The sequence below is a fragment of the Tarenaya hassleriana genome, unplaced genomic scaffold (genome assembly GCF_000463585.1).
Source record: "Tarenaya hassleriana unplaced genomic scaffold, ASM46358v1 Cleome19, whole genome shotgun sequence".
Classification (NCBI taxonomy): domain Eukaryota; kingdom Viridiplantae; phylum Streptophyta; class Magnoliopsida; order Brassicales; family Cleomaceae; genus Tarenaya; species Tarenaya hassleriana.
In genome coordinates this window covers 1,972,380-1,997,534 of record NW_010965304.1, presented here as the reverse complement: position 1 = coordinate 1,997,534, position 25,155 = coordinate 1,972,380, and the positions used below count along the sequence as shown (strand labels likewise).

At 38.2% G+C, this 25,155-nt stretch overlaps 4 protein-coding genes across 11 annotated transcripts; 3 read left to right on the top strand and 1 right to left on the bottom strand.

The window, feature by feature from the left end:
- Nucleotides 1–1,102: 1,102 nt before the first annotated feature.
- LOC104811104 (tRNA (guanine(37)-N1)-methyltransferase 1) lies at nucleotides 1,103–5,474 on the top strand. Of its 2 annotated transcripts, none has more exons than XM_010537691.2 (12): nucleotides 1,103–1,281; nucleotides 1,948–2,050; nucleotides 2,355–2,452; nucleotides 2,601–2,705; nucleotides 3,079–3,141; nucleotides 3,351–3,424; nucleotides 3,535–4,021; nucleotides 4,124–4,243; nucleotides 4,381–4,524; nucleotides 4,748–4,854; nucleotides 5,008–5,082; nucleotides 5,176–5,474. In XM_010537691.2, the coding sequence occupies exons 2-12, from the start codon at nucleotides 1,956–1,958 to the stop codon at nucleotides 5,233–5,235; spliced, it is 1,428 nt and encodes a 475-aa protein (XP_010535993.1). In that variant the 5' UTR covers nucleotides 1,103–1,281; nucleotides 1,948–1,955; the 3' UTR covers nucleotides 5,236–5,474. The 2 variants fall into 2 exon arrangements, with proteins under 2 accessions (XP_010535993.1, XP_010535994.1); XM_010537692.2 differs by having other exon boundaries at nucleotides 1,945–2,050.
- A 514-nt stretch (nucleotides 5,475–5,988) lies between these two features.
- On the top strand, nucleotides 5,989–7,564 carry LOC104811103 (omega-hydroxypalmitate O-feruloyl transferase). The gene has a single exon (XM_010537690.2). It carries the CDS (start codon nucleotides 6,034–6,036, stop codon nucleotides 7,432–7,434), a length of 1,401 nt encoding a protein of 466 aa, XP_010535992.1. The 5' UTR covers nucleotides 5,989–6,033; the 3' UTR covers nucleotides 7,435–7,564.
- Nucleotides 7,565–7,844: 280 nt separating this feature from the next.
- On the bottom strand, nucleotides 7,845–19,715 carry LOC104811101 (transcription initiation factor TFIID subunit 1). Of its 7 annotated transcripts, none has more exons than XM_010537682.1 (22): nucleotides 19,090–19,715; nucleotides 18,574–18,745; nucleotides 17,862–17,959; nucleotides 17,675–17,737; nucleotides 17,497–17,542; nucleotides 16,856–17,107; nucleotides 16,529–16,614; nucleotides 16,217–16,388; nucleotides 14,728–15,832; nucleotides 14,374–14,576; nucleotides 14,014–14,251; nucleotides 13,162–13,498; nucleotides 12,501–12,701; nucleotides 12,256–12,348; nucleotides 11,856–12,062; nucleotides 11,271–11,477; nucleotides 10,646–11,129; nucleotides 10,355–10,551; nucleotides 10,124–10,231; nucleotides 9,954–10,010; nucleotides 8,684–9,862; nucleotides 7,845–8,396 (listed from the first exon to the last, which is right to left on the bottom strand). In XM_010537682.1, the coding sequence occupies exons 2-22, from the start codon at nucleotides 18,617–18,619 to the stop codon at nucleotides 8,037–8,039; spliced, it is 5,739 nt and encodes a 1,912-aa protein (XP_010535984.1). In that variant the 5' UTR covers nucleotides 18,620–18,745; nucleotides 19,090–19,715; the 3' UTR covers nucleotides 7,845–8,036. The 7 variants fall into 7 exon arrangements, with proteins under 7 accessions (XP_010535984.1, XP_010535990.1, XP_010535987.1 ...); XM_010537688.1 differs by having other exon boundaries at nucleotides 16,529–16,599; XM_010537685.1 differs by having other exon boundaries at nucleotides 19,197–19,715.
- Nucleotides 19,716–22,206: 2,491 nt separating this feature from the next.
- On the top strand, nucleotides 22,207–24,756 carry LOC104811100 (aldehyde oxidase GLOX1-like). Its single transcript, XM_010537681.1, has 2 exons — nucleotides 22,207–22,712; nucleotides 23,118–24,756. The coding sequence occupies exons 1-2, from the start codon at nucleotides 22,278–22,280 to the stop codon at nucleotides 24,447–24,449; spliced, it is 1,767 nt and encodes a 588-aa protein (XP_010535983.1). The 5' UTR covers nucleotides 22,207–22,277; the 3' UTR covers nucleotides 24,450–24,756.
- The last annotated feature ends 399 nt before the right edge of the window (nucleotides 24,757–25,155 follow it).

Genomic DNA, 25,155 nt, shown 5'->3' with positions numbered 1-25,155 from the left:
CTGAACCGGAGCTGAAACTAGGCTCGGTGAAAAATGCCCACCTCCAGTGGCAAAGCTTTGGCTTTGTCCTTGCAAGTTTTGGTTATGTTGTCGGTCAAGACATCGAACATTTTTCTGCTGTAATAAGTCATGACAGTGTCAGAGGTGACAATTTTCTGATATATTTCTCTTTTCGTCTGTCGATGATTTTCAATAAATTTCAGTTGGTTCATGTTGTCCTGAATAAGTTCTGTTTTGTTTTTTAATTGATGAAATTAAAATGCAGTACTTGGTAATTGTTTGTTTTCCATTTCATGGTAAAAAAAATGCATTATTTTAACCGTTTTGTTTTTTTTTTAAACCCTTGGGTGGAATTCAGATTTCTTTTTCTTGGGGAAATTGTGAAAAAGGTCATTTTGTCTCATCTTATTCGAAAAATTATTCTTGCGAAATTCAGATTTTTCTTGGATTTTTTTTTAAAAAAATTTATAATGATTTAAGAGGAGATGAATTCATCTCTAATTTTTGGTTTTTAACAAATAATCTAATCTAATTTTTGTTGTCAAGTCTTTTTCTTCTCTATCATTATTTGTAGTTACTACACAATATTTTATTTGCAACCGAAACATTTTTATATATTAATGTAAATAATCTGAGACATAATATCCGTTTTAAATCATTTACATACCTATTTCACGTCCAAAACAAAATACAAACCTTATATATTTACTTTATTAAACATCACATAATAAATGATTAAAAAACATATTAAGGGTTAAACTAGACTCTAGGCGAAAATCCAAAAAAAAAAACACCCAAACATCTTTACAAATAAAACAATTCATTTTATTATGTAAATCATATTTTAACACGGTAAATATAGAGTGCCAATGATCCAATGCAGAAAAAAAAACTATATATGCTTCTAGAATAATCATAAATAAAAATATGACTATTCAATATTCTATAAATCTACAAATTAAGATTTTAGAAAAATGAAATAAAGTGGAATAGATTTAAATTTTTTGACGCGATATTGTATTACTAAGGTTTCTTATCTTCTACATCTGTATATATAAATTTTTAACGTCTATTAATATTTCTGTTTTGCATATTTGGTACAAGGAAGAATTGGTAAACATATATAAATATTTTTTCTAAGAAGGAAACCCTTTTTTTCTTTGGATTCGGACTTCGAACTTCAAATTTCGCAGTCCGTTTAATTCCCCTAAAGGCTAAACTACTGCGAAGCAGAGTAGAGATCGTACGAGCACGACCATTCGCCGCCGCCGCCTTTGTCCTGTAAGCGCTCTGATCTGATTTGTCGTTCTGCTGAAACGAAAGGGAAAGGAGAGATTTTGGGTTAAGGACAGATTGATTCTGCTTTCCTTCTGTGTTGCTTCGGACGTGAAAAGCTTCCTCCTTTGATTCATTTTTGCTGTAAAAAAAAAGGAACAGGGTCAAATGATTCATGTGAAATGCAGGATTGATGATTCACGCGCGTATGTTATTCGATTAAATGCCTGAAAGAAGGGAAAAAAAAATTTTGATGAGGAAAAAGAACTTGGTCTCCTTTAACACAATGGTTCTGGTTTAGCTTGCTCTGGTGATTCGATTATGTCTGCCTTGAATTTGTATGTGTTTTTATAGCGATTCTTCTTGTTGGGATGGATAGAGTCCATTAGAAGAGGCTTGGGAATCAAGTCTTTGTCCGTAAATGATTAAACTCTAATCTTTTCATTTCATCCTTTCCCCGTTGTACTTATGGTCCGTCTGTTATGATTTTTCATTTTTCTTGTAAAGTTCTTTGCTACAAGATGAAATGTTGTTCCTTTGCTATTCTTATTCCACTTTCAGTTTTCTTATGCTTTTTGTATGTCTTAATGTATTATGGGATAGGCATTTCTCTTTGTTTTCGTTTTTGTGTAATCTGGGATAGGGGTAACTTATTCTGAATTTCTTCAGCAGATTTCACCATGTTGGATGAAAGGAAGTTTGATGTCCATCTCAAGTTATGGGCGCTTAGGGTTCCCCGTGAACTATGCGGAACTGCTACTCGTATCCTCAATGGGTATGTTCTTCAACTTATAAGGTTCCTATTGTTTGTGGCCATATGTAAAAATCCATTTTTTCTTGCAGTTCTTACTCATTCAATTCTTTATCTCTAATTTCCGAGTCCTCAGTTTTCCTTGTGGTAACTTTAGTGACTACTTATATTCAGCATTTGTCCTTATTCACAGCTTCTTGAATCAGTATAGTAGAAAAGCGTTTGTTTTACCAGCTTATAGAAAATTTGATTGATTATTTTTCTTTTTGTGGTCTTCGGCTGTGATCTGTTTGATTAAAAGAAAGGTTCCTGGTTTTATCACCTGTAGATATTTGCTCAACAAGCCACGTGTAAAACCCATCACAGAAGACCCAACCAGTGAAAAGAACCGTTTGATGATGTTATCTGAAAACGTTCAAAATGTTGGTAAGATTTTGACATATCGGTTACTTTTATCTTGGCGGGCAGTTATCAAAAGTGTTAGTTATAATGTGCCAAAGAAATGGTGGAATTGGAGAGCTTTTTCTGTTTTTTGTTTGAGGCAATATAATCAGGTCTTTTTGTTCTTGGACAGATTTGTCAGATGTACCTGAAGAGAAACTAAATGAGCTGAGGAAGCTATGCAAAGTCGAAGTGGTTCCCCATTCGCTCACTCTTGGATATTCCTATTGGAATGCAGGTGATACTCCAATAAGAACAGTGTTTGTTTCCATGTTTCTATGGTCCATGTTTGTACACTTCTGGTACCTTTTCCTTTGCAATTACCTGGATGATCAAATTGCTGGTTCTAGGCAGTTAAACTCTAGGTCTTCTATAATTCTTTACATTTAAAGGAAAAAGTTGTCACCATGGTCTTAAATGTTGTATGGTTGTTAGTTTTTCTTTTTTCTAGGACATCACAAAATTGTTATTTGTTTAAGGCCTTTATTACATTTAGGTTGATTTGAATTACCTTCTGCAGCCGACCCAAATAAACTTGGGATTAAAGCTGTGTTGTTGTTGCTGTTGCTGTTGTTGGTGAATTACCTTCTGATTTGGTTTTATCACTGCAGATCAGATATTGAAGCAGATTTTACCTGCAGGAGTGGAAATACCTTCATCTTTTGAAACAATAGTTAAGTGTCCAATTTGTGCAATGTTTCTCAATTATGACCCAGTGTCCATGATAGTAATCTGCGTGATATCTCTTGAATTTGTTTTTCTATCTTGTCTGGATACCTATTTTTTGGATATTAACCCTACATTGTCCTCAAATTTATATTTATGTCCAAAAATCCAAAGCCTCTGATGTGTCATACCCACATTGTTCTTTCTTTACGCGCAGGTCATGTCGCTCACTTGAATCTGCATGATGAGCTCCTCCCATTCAAAGATGTTATTGCAAAGGTGATTTATGATGTAAGTTTTCAATGTTCCTCTCATCCAAACACTTGAATCTTTACTCCTTATGGGTTGTATTATTAACTGCGATGACATTTAGGTTACCTGTTGATGTTCCATGTACGCAGAAAAACTATCCAAGGATCAAGACAGTTGTCAATAAAGTTGGTACTATCACAAACGAATTTCGGGTACCAAAGTTTGAAGTCTTAGCGGGGGAAAACGATATGGAAACAGAAGTAAAACAATATGGGGCGACGTTTAAGCTGGACTACAGCATGGTTTATTGGAATTCAAGATTGGAGCATGAGCATATACGGCTCGTCTCTCAGTTTAAGCCTGGGGAGACTATATGTGATATGTTTGCTGGCATTGGGCCTTTTGCTATCCCCGCAGCCCAGAAAGGATGCTTTGTTTATGCTAATGATTTAAATCCCGACAGTACCCGATACTTGAAGATCAATGCAAAAGTCAATAAGGTTGACGATTTGATTAGTGTGTACAACATGGATGCTCGGAAATTCATTTCTCACTTGGTGGCAGCCCCAACTTGTGACGGGACTCAGCAACTAGTGACTGATGGAGAAACACTGGAAGCAGACACAAGGCAAAGTGGTACTTGTTATGTTTTCAACTCAATTAGTTGCTGCATATGGCTTTCCTAGGAGAAAGGACACATTTAATTCCGAGTTTTCTTGATTTTCTGCACAATCATAGCTGAGACTGTTGCTGAAGATCACAATGTTGGCAATAACATAGAGGAAACACATGAGTCCCATATAAGCATGAATGAGACTCTTGCTCCAAACAAGAGGCTATCAGATAGTTCAGAAGCAGGTAAGAACTGGTCTTCAGTTTTTGTTTCAAAGGCACTGAAATTTATAATACAGGCTGGGATTCCATGTTGCTGAAGGACCACCTGTAACAGACCTCAAATTGTATTATCAAACTACAATAAACTTAACTGAATGCAGAAAATGTGGAAGGGAAAGATGGAAAGAAAAGAAAAGGAAATGTGAATAAGAGGATGAGACAGTCAGCGCTGCCGAAAGCAAAGCCCTGGGAACATTTTGACCATGTCGTTATGAACCTCCCAGCTTCTGCCTTGCAGTTCCTAGGTATGCAGTATGTTTGGCTACTTCTCCTATGATTGTAGAATGGTGATAGTAGACTTTTTTTTTTAATTGAATATTTTCATAAATGAATACTTTGAAAGAACATACATACACATCGAATTGCAACTGGGGTTCTTACCTGAATGAAATAGTGATCATGATACTGATATATTGATGCTGTTTCAGTCATGCTTAAATGCATTGGGTTTTGTTGTTGTTTCACCAGACTCCTTTAGTAAGGTTATCCAAAAGAAATATTGGAACGGCCCTCTTCCATTGGTCCATTGCTATTGCTTTATCCGTGCAAATGAAACCAGAGAATTTATAGTAGCGGTAAGCTTTAAGTATTCAGTCTCTGCTTTGCCCTTCTCTTAGTGTTGTATCTCTTATTACATATCCACCCAAAAAAGGTCTTAGCTCTGTATCAAAGATCTTCGATTACTTCCCTATTCTCGAAGTTTGAATTGCAGCTTTTGGGCATTGCAGGAGGCTGAATCTGCATTGAAGTTTCATATAGACGACCCCATATTCCACAGGGTTAGAGATGTTGCTCCAAACAAGGTAAAATCTGATTTTTCCTTGCATGGATTTCTGATGGGGTGAGATTTTGGATGTGTCTTCTGTCAAAGCTTAAACCAGGTTTTAATTTGGCAGGCGATGTTTTGCCTAAGCTTTAGGCTGCCCGAGGCATGCTTGAGGGAAGATTCGCCGTGAAAAGTTACAAAGATTCGGTTTTTCCGATGACCCGATGATATTTTCATTGGATGCTTGTGGATGAGCAGAGAATCTTATCCATCTTTTATGTCACCTTTATACTGAAATAGTTTAGATTTTCATTTGCCGGATCTTTTCAATGTTGTATTCCTTGTTCTGTACTGGTTTTTAACTGATCTTTCGACATTGTATGAAAGTCGAATCTTGGAAACCATGGTCGAAAAATCGGGTTTGGTTTAGATTCCTGTAGTGTGTGTGTGTATTGCAGAAGAGAAACGAGAGATAATTGGGCAAACACAAGTAGAAGAACTTACAACTCGGCTGAATTCTGTCCTTGAAAGTTTTTTGAGGTCGAACATATTTTAAGCAAACTAAATTTATAGTATCTTGTATATATCCATTAAATCTGATATTTCAGGTTTTAAATTTATATCCCTCTTCCAAATTTAAATGGAGAAAGAAAATCTATACATTATACAATATATATATATATATGCATATTTATGTGTAATCTTTGCTTACTAGTTTCTCAGCAGCTTTCTTCACACCATATTTGAGGTTGACGCATCAAAAAAGCTGTTCAACAACAAAGAGAAACATATTCGTGTAACACAAGAAACTTTCCATTACAGAATTGTTAGATCCAAGGAAAGAGAACGTTTGGAAACTTGTTTATATTATGTAAGAAGAACACCTTCGACCTATCTTTCACCAAAAACTGTAATTGAAAACTAACTGAATCCTTCTACAAATTCACCCATCTCGTGATGGCATTCGGCGTAAAATCGGTGTCTGTCCATGGACTCTAATTGTATCCAAGAGCTTCATTTCCCTCACCTTCATATCCCTGTGACCATAAACCAGAAATTTCTCGTCCAGCCGTCCGGTCCAACCCCTGCAAATCATGGCGAAATTCTCTATCTATCGAACCTAGATGATATCATCGGTGCTCGGGTTTTCACCCCTTCTGTCTATTTCTATCAATCAAGCAGCCATCCCGATTGTTCAAATGGAGAATCTGTTGCAAAACGGATTGAAGATGCGCTCGGGGAGGTTCTAGTCCCGTATTACCCGCTTTCGGGTAGGCTAAGGGAAGTAGAGAATGGGAAATTGCAGGTGTTTTTTGGGGAAGAGCAAGGTGCATTGATGGTAACGGCGAATACTCCGATGGAGTTAGCGGACCTAGGCGATCTCACGGTTCCAAACCCGGCTTGGCTGCCATTAGTCTATCAATACCCAGATGAAGAAGCATACAAGGTCCTCGAAATGCCATTACTTATAGCGCAAGTAACATTTTTCAGTTGTGGCGGGTTTAGCCTTGGGATCAGACTTTGCCACTGCATATGCGATGGGTTCGGGGCAATGCAGTTTCTCGGCTCTTGGGCCGCGACTGCGAAAGCCGGGAGATTGATTGCAGAACCTAAACCTGTTTGGGAAAGAGAAGTTTTCAAACCTAGAAAACCTCCAAAGGTGATGTACCCTCACTTGGAGTACATGCCAATCGACGAAAAATCGAGCTTGACGAAATCCTTGTGGGAAACTAAACCGGTCCAGAAATGTTACCGGATAAGCAAAGAATTCCAATCTCGGGTTAAAGCCTTCGCTCAAATCCAAGATCCAGACCTAATCTGTAGCTCATTCGACGCCATGGCAGCACATATATGGAGATCATGGGTGAAGGCACTCGATGTAAAACCATTAGACTACAACCTCAGGCTAACGTTTTCAGTCAATGTACGGCAAAAACTCGAGAACCCGCCATTGAAACTAGGGTTTTACGGGAACGTCGTGTGCTTGGCCTGCACGATGAGCACGGTGGACAGCCTCATGAATGATCCCCTGGCAAAGACGACGCGTCTTGTTCACGAGGCGAGAGTGAACGTATCGGAAGATTATTTACGGTCCACGATAGATTACGTCGAGCTGAAAAGGCCGAAGAGGTTAGAGTTCGGGGGGAAGCTTATGATAACGCAATGGACTCGTTTCGATATGTACGAGACGGCAGATTTCGGGTGGGGAAGGCCGGTTTATGCAGGTCCCATAGACTTGAGGCCTACGCCTCAGGTCTGTGTGTTGTTGCCTCAAGGAGGAGTTGAGTCTAATTCTGATCAAAGCATGGTGGTTTGCATCTGCATTCCTCCTTGTGCTGTTCATGATTTCACTCGGATTCTATCTTCAGTCGATCCAATCTCGGTTTAGCAATTTGGTTATGATCCTTCAAAGCTATATATAAAATTGTTTACTATATAGTTTGTTTTAATTAAGAAATTGTGTTATGGATTTGTAAACTTTGATGTTTGTTGGGTTTGTGAGGTAACTTCTTGTTGAAATTTTGTCATGTGTTTTTTTTCCTTCTTATTTTTACATTTGGTGAAACATAATGTGTGTGTGTACATTGTATATGAAATCCAAGTGAACCAGACCAAACCGAAATTTCAGTTTCCGGTTCAGTTCGGTTATTTCATATAAACTGCACAAGTCTTTTAAGTGTCGGCTTGATAAGTCGGCACTAATTCGAAAAACGAATAAGATCAAGGTTCCAAAGGGAACAGTTCAAACTCACTAAAACGTGAAAAGTAATTCATGCAAAATTCTAAAAACTATGAAAAATATCTCCAATCACACCGTAAATTTTAGTAATTACCAATAGAAAACGCAGATTATGAATTTGTTTTCTCATTCTGGCTGTTTTTTTACAGAGGGTAGTTTTTCATACAATAACTAAAAAACCTACCCAATTTTGCCTTGAAACAAAACTACAATACAAATGCTATTCTCTCTCTCACTCAGTAGTGTCTCTCTCAGTCATTGGGATCTATACCTTTCTCTGCTTCATTTATATCGTCAGCATATTCGTCCAACAAATAATCACAAATCTCCAGCAGTTGATCTGCCAGTGGCGGGATTGCGGGGTATCGCCCGTCGTTATACAGATGAGCGTTGAACTTTATCTGCCAAACGTCGTGCCTGAACTGCTCTCGGTCCTTGTATTCCAATCTCCGTACCTTTTCTCGGATCGTTGACAGATCCATCGGCCGTTTCACGATGTCTAGATAATCCGGAGCCTCCTTCCTCGATACGGGTTTCAAGAAAAGGTATGCCACTTCTTGGTTTGCTCTCAGTGTATCCACAATGCCCTCCAAGATATTTGACAGACCAACCTGTTAGGTAAACCAAACGGAGATATATAACAGAACATAACAGAAGACAGCAATGAGTTTGATGAATAATGTTCTGTTTTCGTGATCCATGAATTTCTGTTCGGGTTTTCAGAAAATATGCACCCGTTTGAGATGGATTAACTAATCTACGAACACGAGCCCTACTGAATCTCAGACGTAGCAGCAATGTGGCGAAATCAAGAGTAGAGAACAGACACACAATGTTAGAGCAATGATGGTTTCTATGTAAATCCCGAAAAGCAAATTTAGGAGGGAAGAGAGTTTACCTCTCCTTTTCTTCGCCGTTTTGGCTGAGGTGCATACTCTGCTCCGTCTCTGTCAAGCTCGGATACATATCGGCTTCTGGAGCTCCGTCCTCTTTCTGCTATTCTTCTATCGTTTCTTCTTGAAGGGTAATCATCTAAATATACTTCTTCTCTTACTTCGGGTTGAAGCTTCTTTTTCTTCTTTTTCTTTTTGGCTTTTGCACGTTCCTCTTCCTCCCTTTCCCTTCTTATAACTTCTTCGTATCTTCTAATCTCAACTATCTCTTCAGGTTCATCCGATACAGCCGAATCATCGTAACCTCTCCTTGCCCTTCCTTCCATGTGCCTTTCTGCACCTTCCTCTTCTCCCCACCAAGCTCTTTCCACTTTGGGTCTCCGCTTTAACGAGTCCTCTGCTAATCTGAAACTTTCCTGCCTCTGATAGCCTGCAAGATCAGCCATTCTTTTTGTTTTCCTCGACTCAAATTGTGGACTCTCTTCAAGACTACTCCAGTCATGATCGAATTTCTCTTTAGAACGTTTTATGACAAGTTTCTTCTGAGGCTGTTCTCTTTCTGCTGGTGGCCGTATCACTAGATGTAACCTCCCAGATTCAGCTTGATCTCTATCCGTGCTCATTGAAGGCTGCGGAATAAGCCTGCTCGGGATGACCTGCTCTCGTTCTGTACTAGACAAGGGTTGACCAGAAACAGAGGGCTTGTGAGATTCGCTCAGATATCTATCTCTGCCCACAGAAGGCAGTATAGACTGTGATGGTCTATCAGATTCAACTTGTAACTCTTCGGGCTTTGCCTTATTCGAAATCTTGATTTTGCTGATCCTGGATGCAGACTTAGTCACAGTTTCCAAATCAGACGCAGCTGCTAGGTCGGAACTTCCTGGAGCTTCTGGAACAGGTATATCTACCAGGCCTCCACCAGCGGGCCCACCATACCTAAATCTCAAAGGTAGGCCTTTCGTCTTCGAAGTTGAAGTCTCCCCCTCAGGAGCTTCAGCTAATGGAACTTTCATTATGCTTTTTGATGCAGGTTTGCTCTTTACAGGTTTTGTCTTGGTCTGTCCAGAAATATCTGAAACATTCGGTTTTCCAGCAGACTTTTCCATGTCCATATCTTCATGCTGTGATTCTGTATTTTCTCTGTACTTGGGGCAGTGTTTATTGGTTCTCATGTGTCCATGCTGACAAACGACAAGCAAGAAAACAGTCAAAAAGGTATTTCACTTTGAAGATACTTATGGATTGATAATTTAGTTAACCAAGGAATTATACCTGACCACAGGCTCCACAAACAAAGTTCTCTCTTGCTGATTTCTTTTCCTTGAAAACCTGCTTCAAACCAAGGGAAGAGACGATTCAAAGTAAGGGAAACAGGACAATGAAAATTGAATCGACTAAGAAAAACACGTAGTCAAGGACACACGGAGTTGAACTACGTATACCTTTAAGTTATCACCCAGTATTTTGACCTTCTTTGGCTGACCTAGAGACGGTGTACCATTCTCTTTAACTTGTTTTATTTTCGGAGGCCTAATAATAGAGCTATCAACCTGGCAACAGAGAAGAGAGTACAAGAGCCATCATTCACATTTATCATCGATTATCAAAACTGATTACTGGAGACGGCACATGACCTGAAAAAGGTGTTTTGAAAATTCCCAACTCATACTCACAATTGTGGTGTCTCTAACAATATTCTCATTTCCTGAGAAAGATGGACCAGATTGGAAGACTATTGGTTTCTTGTCAATGACATTGGCTTTTCTAAGAGATTCAACAGTCTGAACATTTATAATGGGCCGTGAAGGAGGAAAGGATCCCACTCCTCCCGTGGCCTTTGCTTTCTTCTTTTTCTTCTTCTGATCGTCACCTGAATAACCATCACAGTAAGCAATTTGTTCCAAAAGAAATGGGAAACTTTCTTTTCAAGATAACAGCACAATCATTCAGGTTAAAGCACATACTCTCCATGAGCAATCGACATAACTCAGCATACTCAGCAGCTTCATCTTCAATCTCCTCTTGTGTTTCAACTTGAGGCCTCCGCCTCATCTTGAGGCCCTTAACACCATCCAACCTGGCATGCTTTGACATATTAGTAGCCTCTTCCCCGTCCTCACACTCCTCAGCATCAAGTAGATTTTCTAGATCCCCAGCAAAGGAATCTAAGTCACTGTTTGCTTCCGATTCACTCTCATTCTCATCGCCATCAAAAGCCGATAGGGACTGAAGTTGCCGGTCCCAAATCTCCTGACACTTTTCCCGGGCCTGCTGTTGCAACTGCAGGAAAGACATTCTCTGCCCACGAGCATACTTACCTATGGTTGTAGAGTCAACCCTAATGCCAGATGCAGCCTGCTCACTTGATAGTTTTCGTATCATAGCTATACGGTGCCATCGAGTTTGCTTAGCGATTATCTCATCGGGAAAATTGAACTTGAGGAGTACCTAGAGAGAAGATCCACCAGACATAACATGTGGTCAACCAATATGGATGCCTTTTAGTTTCGCATGAACAAAGAGCAACATGCACAGAAAATAAGGAAGTGTTAATTTCAGTTGCTGGACATGTGAACGAAAGGGACATACCTCTCGAGCAGCCTCCATGCTTAATCTGCGAAGATCAGCATCCGTACCTGTGACAGTGGAACCCCCTCGACTTGCTGCTGCCTTTTTCTTCGTAAGCCCACCCGCAGCTGGTGCTTTTGGTGCAGCTCGGACATAGCTGAATCCTAGGCCCCGGCCAGATGGATCACCAACACCAGTAATTTCAAGACGTTCGATATTTGCTCTGTCCTACTCAAAAACAGAAAAGACAATCAGATATATAAGCATTATTCTCTGTGAAGAAAAAAAAAGACAGCACGAATGATGACTCATTCGAAACATCAAGTTCACAGCCACAAAAAAACTAGGAAAGACAAAAAAATCTACATAAGAGAAAGAAGGCTAAAATAGATTTAGTCTTTTTATTGGATTTTAAGAGTTTAATGCTCAAGGGCAGATAATATCTACAAAAAGGAACCTCTGAGTGGGTAGTAACCATGCCAGCTATGGATTAGGGATGATTGGCTCTAAAGTTCAGACAAATGCGTTCATCTTCCTTGAATAAATGCAAAGAACCTAGAAATATTTATCATCAGGCAACAGCCCAAAAAAAAGATTGATTCTCACCTGAGTTTTACATGCAACAAAATTACTGCTCAGGTTCCATGGAGTTATCTGCAACTCCCTCTCGATATGTGATGCAGCAGCAAGAGCAATAGCTTCGTCTGGGAGTTGAGTCATTGCAGTTGAGATGCTGGCAGGCAATGTTAGTCGTGTGATTCCTAAATGTTTGAGGCGATATAGTCCAGCTAGCATACTCTCATATACACACACCTAGGCCAAAAAATCATATTAGAATTCATGCATCATAAACATATTTACCAGCCTCTGCTCCAAAAAGATTGTAAAAGGTGATTCCAAATTACAAAAAAAAAAGAGTTAAAAAAAAGAACAAAAAGATGTACAGAAAACAGAAGGCAGAAATTGAACAGTCTTCAGACAGATGAACTCAAATGGTGAAACTTACATGCTCTGGAGCCACCATCTTTTTAAGTTCATTCTCAGGTGGAACGTGAAAATCATGTCTCATGAACCAGCAAGGTTGGCCACTTTTATCCCTCTGCAATTTGCATGTCAATATAAAGAAATCAGGTTATCATTACAATATGAAATAAAATCTATCATGAAAAAACCATAGATATGCGAAATGAATATACAACGCAGTCACTGCATTCCTGATTAAGTGAAATTGTACACGAGAATCTTCATTACCTTCAAAACAGCACAAGCTTTCATGTTTTTTCTGATGATTGCATCTGATAGGTTAGAAAACAGGAATGACAACTCATCTGCAGCAATTGGCTGGCGCATACCACGCTTCATAAATTCTCGGTACACATAAACCAGCATCCTGTTCACCAAGTACATCTGTAGATTCTTCGATCCAGGAGTCATTACCTCCATCAAGGGTTCCTGAAAATTTGGCCTTTGTACATTAATTTTACGACAGTTTTGCAAGTCAGTAAAATAAGCTGCAGATTGATCAATAATTGCGAGAACCAAAATAACAAATACAGTAGAGGGGTGAAGCATAAACAATCTACCTGAGACCTAAACATAACTGAAATAAGTGTCCGTTTCTACATATCATACATACTTTTAGTTCCCCATTTTCTATACCCTCCATCATTCTTAAATTTTGAGCTGGGACAGAGAGGTAAACATCTACAGATATCCACCAAAGACAATACAGGAAGACATGGTAATGCCTAAGATAATGGGATTTAGTTCTGCTAGGCTACAGTTATTCATTAATAAGCAGCTAACTCTTGAATCAGAGAATAACTTGCCACAAAACTATTTTTGATGGATAAGAGCAACAGCACCCTCTGGACAGTAATTGTAACAAATAAATCTTGCAAAACGATCAAACCTGTTGTCCAACAACAGCTATCCTGTCAATACGCCTTAGAGAGAGCTTTCCTTTCGCAGATCGGACCAACAAATAATCTGTTGATTGCACCCGATGTGGAAAAATGGGTGCTCTATACATATTTGTTTCGATAGAAGACTGACTGCAACCAGCTCGCATCTCCCCAAGGAAAGGGGACTTTTCACCAGGTTCAAGAATCTTAATATTCCCTAATGTATCACTTTGATTGCGCAACAATTGCCCACTTTGATCCCCTGAGAATGACTTCTGATAATACGTGCATAAATTTGCACCCATTCCTGCATTGCTCAGCAGCAATGGCCTCTCCTCACAGTACCTACAAGGACAGAAAAAAATAAATGAGAACTTTTCAGCAAAATTCTTTTCCACCTAAACGTCAATCAGAGTTTGTAAATTGCTACTCTGACTTCATCTAAAATAACAAAATCAATCTAAGCTTATTTCTTTCTCATGAGCCATTGGTACAAAATGGCATATCACTAAGCTTCATAAAGGAAATAAGAAAGAAAAATCTCAGTACAAAATCCTTCTTATGCTATTAATCTGATACCGCGAACCCCTTGAGCTTAAGCTATTGAACTAACATAAATATTGTGACAGACAAAGGTGGTATAACTAATAAGGTTTTAAAAATAAATAAAATTAACTTCTAGCAACAGAAATTCCCAAACCTTGGTATAACATAGATATGTCAGCTTGTATTCATATGTTATTTTGTCATACCAAATTTTATTTAGTTGCTAAACATATATCTAACTGAAAGGAATGACCTCAAATTACAATGCATAATGAACAAAAGTTGCAGGTCAGACTACAGATAGAACTTCTTACTCCATTAAGAAAACATGACCATCTTTGATAGACAGGTCGGATTTCTTCTTGAATGCTCCAGGAGGTCTCAAAGATTTATTTTCGCCCGGAAGCTTTTGAGCCTGAGGCCACAGATGTACTTTGGTGCGCACAAGATGGACCAAGGAGTTTGGTTGAACATTTTGAGCAGCGAGGCACTTGTCATCCTCAAGTGCCTTCCCCAAATAGAACATTTTCACTGTTTCTGTTGGCTTAAAATCTACAAAACAATTTAGCCAAGTGAGCTCCAAGATTCGCTGTTGAAATGACAGCAAAGGCATGTTCTCCCAATATTATCCATGTCGTTATGCAATAGACAGAATGTGAAAGGAAAATAACAACCTAGCTTTTTAGAAGCCTTTGCTTTTAAAGAAGATACAGATTCCTCTCTGTCTACGTGTAGCTTGCTTCCTTTACCCCCCAGACTCTTAACAACAATCTTCATTGATCCTTGGGAAGATAAAGTTCCTTGCTGCTTGATAGCTAGCTCATTATCATGTGGATACCACAAAGCTTTTGGCCGGTGAAAATTTGAAATGTCTTTGCTGCAAGGAGTTGATTCAAACATTAAAAGAAAAAAAAAAGATCCACAAAAAAACGAAAGCAAAATGGGGAAAGAGAAGACTATTCGATATGACAGAATTTTGAAGCCTTGTAAAACACATAACAGAGAAAATATGCAACCACCCTTCTTACTTGCTCAGTTTTATCTTCACAGTCTGCAATTTAATTGCTGGTGCTGAGTGGAAAACTCTCAAACTGTGAACCCCACCTTTATTAGAATTTGATTGCAACTGCTGAGAGGTTTTTCCATTCATATAGAACTTGTCATTAGAAATATTAAAGTCCCAGCTCATATTGGATTCACAGCCTTCCAGCAAACTTCCGTCCATGGATTTAAAAGGTCGAGATACAATCATGGCCCCTGCATGAAGTTGAAGATGTTTACTGTCCTCATTATCTGGAATTTCAAAGACCATCTGCTCATCTTGAAGATCGAAAATTAATTTAGCCCTTCTCAACTCTTTATCTGGTTCCCATATTATACTGTCTAACCATGCTTCATCCGCCTTATCTCTCTCTTGCATTGCAAGTCCACTAAACCGCCTAAGATCACCACTTTCAAGTTGCTCTAAATTTCCTCCTCCAACATCATCATTTTCACTAGGGTCATCCTTCTTCCACTGAGATTCTAACCTGAGGAGTTGAGGATGATATCTGCTTTCATAGAGGGACTCAGACGAAGGATGAGGACCTCTTGAGCCAAAGGAATCCAAGAGATTGGCAGAGAAAGACAAGACCATGTTACGATCAGCCTGACCATCATTTTTAGAATTCATTGAACCTAAGCGATCTTGTTCAGTCACTGGTTTCATTCCTCTGACCAATACACCTTCCGTTTCAACTCCAGAAAATGCAATGTTCTCCTCAGAACTACAACTAACTGGAGGAGAAGTTTCCCAAAGAATTTGCTGTTCCCATTCTTGCTGGTCAAGTGGGAAAACTTCCTCAGACAATTGAGACTCCCCTGAAGATAAATTATCATCTGCTACGTCCCCTTTCAATGGTTCACCCATGATACAAGAGTCTCTTCGTAGCTCGGTAAGTTCTCTATATATCAGTGTACTACTCTGGCAACAACCAGCTCTGGGCAGATCTGGACCCTCTCTATATGGTGAGGAAGTATCCTGCAGAATCATGTCATTTGGTTTTGCATGCGAATAAATCCTATTACGGCTCTTCAGGAACACCTCATCATCATCTTCAACAAGCTCAGAGATGTCCATAGATTTGTATTTGTCTGGAACAGAGAAGGCTATTACATAAGGATTCAAGTCAAGATGAAATATTAAATCATAAACTGAAGACAACTGAGAAGGCAATGAAAGAGAGAAAGGACAAGAATTATCAAATTTGCTTCAAACCAAAAGCAGGCAGCATTCTCTTGTTTTAAGAGCAGAAAACTAAAAGTATCAGATTCAACTATTGAGTGTATATCTGCCGGTAAGAATTTGAGCCAACAACAAGTGAAAGGCTCTGTCAACAGTTGGTGCCTTTTAGAACTCAAGGGGGAAAACATAACCTGGAGCATTTTATTTATTTTAAAAGAAAAATGCAGGGTTCAACTAACACGGTAGCTTTCAGAAGAAACAATAATACAACCACTGTTATATAGACCATTTACCTCTATAAGTGAAATATCTACGTTCTCTCTTGTCTCGCTTTTGTGGTGGCTCCTGAATAGCAAATATCTCTGAGAACCGTAAGATAACCGTACCATCTTCCACATACAGAGTAGGCAGCGGAGCAGAACTTTTGTCATCTAGTGAGCCTTCCACAGAGTCATCCACCTCCTTCTGCCCAACGTTTTGATGAGAGCACCAACAGAACAAAATCCAACAGTTCAGACGAAGTTGACAGTTTAGATTATTTCTTTCTGTATTCAACATGGATAGGTTATGTTTTATAAGATTTAGTAAATATCAATCAAACGAACCTCAACATCTTCTGTATCTGCCTGCTCCTCAGTTTCCCCTTTGCTAAGCTCTACAGACTCCAAGGGCTTGTCTTCCTTGCAGACAACTACAGAGGATTAACTTATATCATCTCAAGTCGTGTACAGAAAACTTCCAAAGTCCTGATAAACTAAGAATCTTTAAGAAACACAGGCCAGAACTTTGTATGGGATCATATGCATGGCTTGACAAAATTTGAGAGATGAAATGATACAAGTATACTGAAGAATGGCATCTGACCAGTAACACATATAAGCAAGAACGTTTTCTTTTTTCATCGTGAAGTGATAGCAAATTCGAAAGCAAACCTGGCTCGATCTCTGTTGTGTCAAAATCTCTTTTGACCATATCATGCACCTCACTTTCTTCTTCCTCATCATAATCTTCTTCGTCAAATACAGAAGACTTGGTCTTCAAACTAGCAAAAGAAACTTCAGCTGCAAAATACTCTTTTTTAGGCAGTAGATGATCTTCCTCACTGACTACTTGAATCTCAGGGCCGTCATATTCTTCGTCGATATCCTCGTAATCAACAGCATCCTCAGCTTTTCTATCATAATCTAAAATAAGAAGTTTAATCACGCTCAGTGAAGCTGATAACCAGAATGTGACAGCATACATAACTTAACTGCTACAAAAAGATTAGTTGCTATGTTACTGATCTTAAAAAATATAAAAGTTCACACGTTCGTTTTAAGTTAGGGCTGTGTCGTCCATCAACTTACCCAACATCAATGATATATTATAACAACAGAAATAACACAGTTAAGAAGAATGCAAGACAAAGAACATCAGAATAATATCTAGGGGAAAAAAACGAAAGACTTCTACAGGGTTCTTACAATGTTTTGGAAATGAGGACTAAATCCGAATTAACAATAGAAAATCAGAGGTACTAAAAGAACACTTAGAACATCATGAGACAGATGATCCTAGAAGACAAAATCACCTTGTTCAGCTGTGTCATCTGTCGTGTGTTCAGATTTTTCCAACATCTGTTGAGTTCGAAACACCATGTAGCATCTCAGAAAGCAAAACGGTAATAAAGAATCACACTACAAGACTCAAAGTTCAACCCAGCAGTGGACTATGGAAAACAAATTGACAGAAAGTGCAGAAAATGTTACCTCTATATTTGGGAGAGATGTACCCAGCTTATCAGCCAACGCCGAAAGATGTTCCTTGGCATCCTGTAAAATTGAATAACATTACTAGCAGAGGTATATCTCTAATAGGCAATTCATCACAGTTAGAGGCAAATGGCCATGTGTTCAATAGCATAATCACAAATGGAAACAGTAAAAAACAGGTTACCTCGTCAAGGTAATCAGCATCTAAATCCCCTGAGTTGTCAACATTTCCAAACATAAACCCCAGGTTAAAACCCCTGCTCTCATTTTCCTCATCATCATCTGGAAAGCAGAACATGTAAGATATTAGTGTTCCCCTACCAAGGATCTACGATTAAAAATGAAGAATAATAAATTTAATCATCACAAAAAGACTCAGAAATATATAATTGCACATAAAACTTTCTCTTGTAGATGAGTCAAAATTTTACATTTCTAATGTCCCTTTGTCAACATGATTTTCTTCATTCCCTTACCAGTCTCCAAGTTATTAAAATATCTAGTCATACCTATCTCTGTGCCCAATGAAATTTCATAAATATGCTTTCCAGGTAAAGTGTGGGAAACCCAGATCATCTCTTATATCTCTTTATGCTACACTATGCTTCCACTAGAAATCCTAAGTCCAAAAATCAAAAACTGCGAAGTCGTCAGGAATCAAACTAATTGACCTAACAACAAGTATGTAATTAATAAGGCCAAGTAACCTATGCAAAATATGTTCTCTGCTGCCTCTAGCTGTAGAAATTAACAAACCAAATACAGAGCCATGACTACGAAGAGTAGTAATCAAAGACACAGCTCAGACTATAGAATGAAATGGAAAAAACATTGCAGAACCAAAATGAGAAAAAAAAATAGCAAAAGAAATTCAAACAAAAGACAGCAGATCTAACCCGAGGAACTGTTGTTGTAGGAACCATTGCTGTTTGATTCACCCATATCCACAAGATCAGAGCTTCAAATGTAAGACTGAAAAATGAGAGAATGGGAGGACAAGCTGACTCCACAAAGCCCAAACCGTTTTAAAAAATACTATTAGCAGAAAAGCTCCAGGTTTCAGGAAACCTACAAGAGATCAGAGCCATATTTAACTTCCAAACAATTACAAGTGTCCTAAACAACTTCACAAAATGGGTTATATTCCTTTATATGAACCCTTTCGTTTTAGCTTCTAGAGTTAGTTTCCAGAGTCAAGAGTCTCTAAAATCAAGATGTTGTTCTATTTGACCCAAGACTTACAAGTTCCAAAGGTAAGTCTACCTTCAAAGTTGATGAATTGCAGAATCCAGACTTAGCAGCAAAATAATATGCTCCCTGACCTAACCCTAACCGCACGACACCCAGGTTCCATTCCTATTTCCTTGCCCACGATAAGAAATTCTAATATAAAGTTCCAAGAAATTACTCACCCTCAGATACTTTTTGAGAAACGAAGAGACCGAATGTACCCGTTAGTCCTTGGATCCTAACACGATTGCAAGACGATTCACTAGTCTAAACCTAAAATTCCACTAACCTCTAACAATTTCAACGAAATCGGCGACCAGATGATCAAAACAGAGCTCCCGGTCAGTTTTCAGGCGATATTTCCGGAGAAAACAGCAGAACAGGTGGTCGAATACGCAATTTTGAGCCAAAAAAACCCCCAATGAACCCAAACACCAGGTTTATTCGACTAAGCCAGACCGACAAAACCAGCCGAAATCAAGTTTCTCTTCTCCGAACAACGCAACGGAATTTTCCATTTCGTGTCCCTTTCCGTGTCTCCACTCACTCAGGCGGTGCTCAAATGCCAAACACTTCAAAGCCCAGTGACTGGTCGGCCTCGCCGGGGTCGGGGAGTGGCCGGATAATGAAAACCCTAGATACCCAGACGGAGGAGACTGAGGGAAACTCACCGTATATGGACGACGACGACGGCAAATTCCAACAGCGACGGCGAAGATAACCGATAGGAAGACAGACACATCGCGAGGAAGAGCACGGAGGACAAATCCCGACGCCACGCAGGTCTGTCTCGGGTCTTCTTTTTTATATTACTTCTCTTTCATTTTTTCTTTCTTCAAAAAAATGAAAAATATCCCTTAAATACGCAAAATAATAAAAAAATAGAAAGATTTTCATAAAAAAAATACATATTAATATTTTGATAAAATCTCAAATAAATATTATAATTTTAAATTTTCAGAAGAATACAATAACTTCTTATGTTCTATGTTAAAACTAAATTTTTGAAGGGTTTAAAAAATCACATATCATGTTGGTTTTTTGCCTTTTTGGGAATGTTTAATAGTTTATAGTTTAATTTAATGATTTTTTATATAGCCTTTTATAAATTAATTTCATTTTTCCTAAAAAGTTCAGTATTTAATATAAGAGATAGAAATAGTTAGAATTTTAAAGTTTATTTATTTATTTAGTTTTTTTTTTATAAATTTGTATATTAATATGTGAGTTTTCTTATAAAATATTATATCATATATATTTTAAATTCTTACAAATTGACATCCGATTAAATTTTATTGAGAGAATTTGGGAGAATTTAAAATTTCAGTTTTTTTATTTAAAAAGTTTTAGATGTCAATTGATTAAAAAAATACATTGTTTTATTTGGTACATTTGATAAAATTCAATGTGGTTAATATACTTTTATATATATATTTAGTTGAATGTAAATATATAAGCCAAAAAAGGGGACCAATTTCGTTCAAGGATCTAAAATAGTTGCGAAAGATATTCTTCACCAAATTTCATAGGTAGCATTCTGTTTGATTAGCTGTTCGACTCATGTTTAGATCATGGTTGGACTTGTTAATACAATCAATATTATGTGAAATATCAAACAGATTATAAATGAAATGTTTTCAAACATTTTTTTTTTTTTTTGAACTGTCTACAAATTTTACGCATCTAAATTTTAAAAAGAATAAAGAGATCATGGTTTCAAAATCTTTTTATATATCAAAATTCTTATATATCTTTTTCCAAATTATATAACAAAAGGTGAAAAACTAAATTAGAAAATTTATTTATAGTTATTACATGATAATCACATAGTATTGTTGGTTTAATACATGGAAATAAATTGAGCAACAGTTAAAATTATATAAAAAATGATTTAATTGTTTACAAGTACATTTAAATTTAATTATTTATAGGTATCCATGGTAAGAGATAAACTTTTTTTTTTTTTTGTTAAAGAGTACGATAACAACTTACGGTAAAAAAATATTTATATCAGTAGGATGTTTTAAGTGTAATACTAATATAGAAACAAATAATACTTATTAAAAATAATAATTACATTGATTTGGCATGCGTGATTTTCTCTACTTGTTATGGTGATTGACAACATGGAGGATATTAATTCATTTTTTTTCATAAATATTTTCCATAAACGTGGCAAAATATCTTTTTTTTTTGTTAAAGTTGGCAAAATATCTTCCACATTCATATCGGAAATCACTTCTCGGTTTATATATGTACAATTGTATATATGCTAATTTTGTCCTCAAAACATTTGTTTATTTTTGTTCTTATCATGGTCTCACTTGTCATACCAATTCAATCATCCGGTACGTATACCTAATTTTTCCTCTTGTTCTTTTCAAAACTATAATAAAATATTAATTTTAAATAAAATAATCATATTGTAACCTTTCAATGTTTTTTATTTTGATTGAATTGTAGACAACGTGAATGAACAGAGCGACGAGGGCAGGACCATGCAATGTCAATCAAGATTGTGACAAACCGTGTGCATCAGTTGCATCTTCGAGGGGAATATGTGTTAGTCGTTCTACAAAATATGAATGTTGTTGTGTTTAAATATGACCAAACTGATTATAAAATCAGTGGTTTTCTATGAATGTTTAAATAAAATTGTGTGAGTCTAGTTTCTTATCTTCCAAACTAATATTTTCATCAAAAATATAGATGGTGAATTTTATTCAAAAACCCAATATTCCATAAATGAACCAAATATTTAAAAAAAATAAAAAAGGAAAATATTAGTAAAAAATATATTTTGTAATAAAAACCGAAATTGTAAAAAAGCAATCGAATATAATAACCGATTTGTAACGAAACACTCACTCCTAATTAATATCTTGTCTATGAATCTAATTTCTATCTCATTTGGTCCAAACAACTCATGATGTGGATGAGTTTAATCGTTTTAAATTTACTTTTGATTCTGTTCTTATATCTTACATATTTTTCCGTTGTCTGCCACGAACGATGTTCACGTTGTTGTTCTTCGAGTTGCAGTAGCTCAACGCAAATGCATGTTAAAATTAAACACTCTTATTTGGGTTTTTTTTTATTTTTATTTTTAGTTATATCAATTAAAACGGCATAATCACCGGAATTCCACGAATGACTCACCGTGTTCGAGACCGGCGTGTCGCCACACATAACAAAAATAGAAAGTATGATAAATAGGCAAAAAACGAAACCTATAAATACCATAAATACAAAAAAAAAAAGACTCTTACCCAAGGCCTCGTATAATTTTTAAAATACCATTTCCCCAGAAAATAAAAAAAACGGGGAAAAAAAATACAAAAACCCCATTTTAAAAAATAAAAATAAAAATATGGGAGCCTCCACGAGACTCGTTTTGACACTAAGCGTCGCCGTTTTGCTCGCGGCCTCGTCCGAAGCAATTTTGCCTCTGCCGTTTCTCCCATTGCTTCCCGGGAGAGGGAATCCTGGCAAAACGCAAACGCCGATCGCCGGAAAAAAACGCGCCGCTGGCGGCAAAGATGGTCTGGCGGCCGAGGCGCAGACGAACTGGCCTGGGAAATGGGAGCTGTTCATGAAGAACTCTGGCGTTTCAGCCATGCACGCGATTCTGATGCCTGTGATCAACAAGGTTCAGTTCTACGACGCGACCATATGGAGGGTCTCTCAGATCAAACTGCCGCCTGGTGTCCCGTGCCATGTCGTAGACCCGAAGACGAACCGGCAAGACTGCTGGGCTCATTCCGTCCTCGTCGACATCGAGACCGGCGCACTCAGGCCTCTTCTGGTACGGATATTAATTACTCCCCTTTGGATTGGCTTATCTGCATGCAGCCCCTTGTTGTCGTATATAGGTAGTATTCTTGAATGCCATTTTCTTACATGGAATGCTGACATGGCATATTTTGTACACGTGGCAGTGATTTGCGCTGCATGTATAAATTAGTCGCTTCAACAATCCATGTCATGTCAGACTCAATTAACGATATACGTTGGTTACAAAAGAATATGACAATTAATTTTGACAAAATTAATGTATTTAAATGAAAGTTTTTAGGAAGTATGTAATTTTTTTATGGGATACTTCCTTGTTTATATCCCAAAGTTTTAATAAATTCGGTTGTTTACACAGTGCAGTTTTTGCGATTTATCGATATTAATTATCTAATACGTTTGCTGGTTCGAACCATAGCTAAACACGGACACATGGTGCTCGTCCGGAGGTCTGACCGTCAACGGGACGTTGGTTAGCACCGGTGGATTCGGAGGAGGAGCCAACACAGCCAGATACCTCCGTGACTGCGACAACTGCCCGTGGGTCGAGTACCCTAAGGCCCTCGCAACCAAGAGATGGTATTCAACACAAGCCACCCTCCCCGACGGCTCGTTCATCGTGGTCGGTGGCCGAGACGCTAAAAACTACGAGTACATTCCTCCCGAAGGGGTGATCAACACAAAGCTCTACGACTCACCGCTGCTTAGAGAAACTACCGACAAGGAAGAGAACAATCTCTACCCTTTCGTCTGGCTCAACACCGACGGTAATCTATTCATTTTCGCAAACGACCGGTCCATCCTCCTCAGCCCGAAGACCAACAAAGTAATCAAGGAGTTCCCTAAGCTGCCCGGCGGTGCCCGTAACTACCCGGGTTCCGCTAGCTCCGCCCTCCTCCCCATCCGCCTTTACATCGTTAACCCGAAAATCATCCCCGCCGAGGTTGTCATCTGCGGCGGCGCCAAGAAAGACGCGTACTACAGATCGGGGAAGAAAATCTTCGACAAGGCCTTGCAAGATTGCGCAAGAATCAGCATCAACAGCCCGAGACCGGTGTGGAAAACTGAGATGATGCCTACGCCTCGGGTCATGGGTGATGCCGTGATCCTTCCGACGGGCGATATCCTATTCGTGAACGGCGCTAAACGCGGTTGCTCAGGATGGGAATACGGTAAAGATCCGAACTTTGCGCCGGTCTTGTACATGCCACGCGTCCGTAGAGGCCAGCGGTTCAAGGAGCTGGCCGCGACCACTATCCCACGTATGTACCACTCAACCGCCATCGCTCTACCGGATGGTAAAGTCCTTGTGGCGGGGAGCAACACCAACAACGGATACAAGTACAACGTTGAGTACCCTACCGAGCTCCGGGTCGAGAAATTCTCACCTCCTTACCTCGACCCGGCCCTGGCCAACCAGAGGCCGAAGATCGTGGCGGGAGGAAACCCTAAAAAGATCAAGTACGGACAGAAATTCACCGTAAAAATCCAACTGAACCAGCCTAAGTTCTGGAGAAACGACGTGAAACTGACCATGTTGGCTCCGTCTTTCACGACACACAGCATATCCATGAACATGAGAATGCTCCTGCTGGGTATCTCGGGTGTTACCAACAATGTCGGTCCGAACTTTCACGACATTCAGGCCATGGCGCCGCCGAACGGAAACGTCGCTCCTCCGGGATATTATCTTCTGTTCGCGGTCTACAAAGGTGTCCCCAGTGTCGGAGAATGGATTCAGATCGTCTAATAATGACGACGATTGATGTGATGGTCGGATTCTTTATATTCCTTTTTTTTTTGGTAAATATCTTATATGATTATGCTCGTGAGCGCTTCAACTTCGTTGGCTTGAAGATTTTTTTGAAGTTGTGTGTTTTTGTCATGAGCGAATTGATAGAGGAATGTTTTCCAAGCATTTGTTTATGTGAAATGTTTCTTTCATTATTGTGTAAATGTTTTTTTATTCTATTTTTTTTTCTTGTATTGGATTTAGATATTACTACAAGTCTACAACATACAAAAAAAAAAATAGAATATGGTCACAATTTCTGTGAGGTTTTTACAGTTTTATAAAATTGTACAATATTTGTTGTCCACTCTATATTTCACTTTTTATATTTATTTCAAAAAATATTCCTATATTTATAGTTTTGCTATTAAAATTCACATAAATTATTTTTTCATTTTTTGGTAATAAAAATTTTGTGCAAAAAAAAAAGGTTCGTCATTCAGTCCTAGTTGTTAGTTACATTATTGACAACTAGAATCCATAAAGTACACTCCCAAGATTTGGGAAAAAAAAGAGGTTGTAAAAGAATTTATGAGAAGATTTATCAAATTGGCTTGTAATCTTTACGGGTATTATCCTACAAATTCTTGGCTGATAATTTAGTAAAATACTATACGTTAATTTTGTATATATATATATATATATATATATATTTGCATAAATT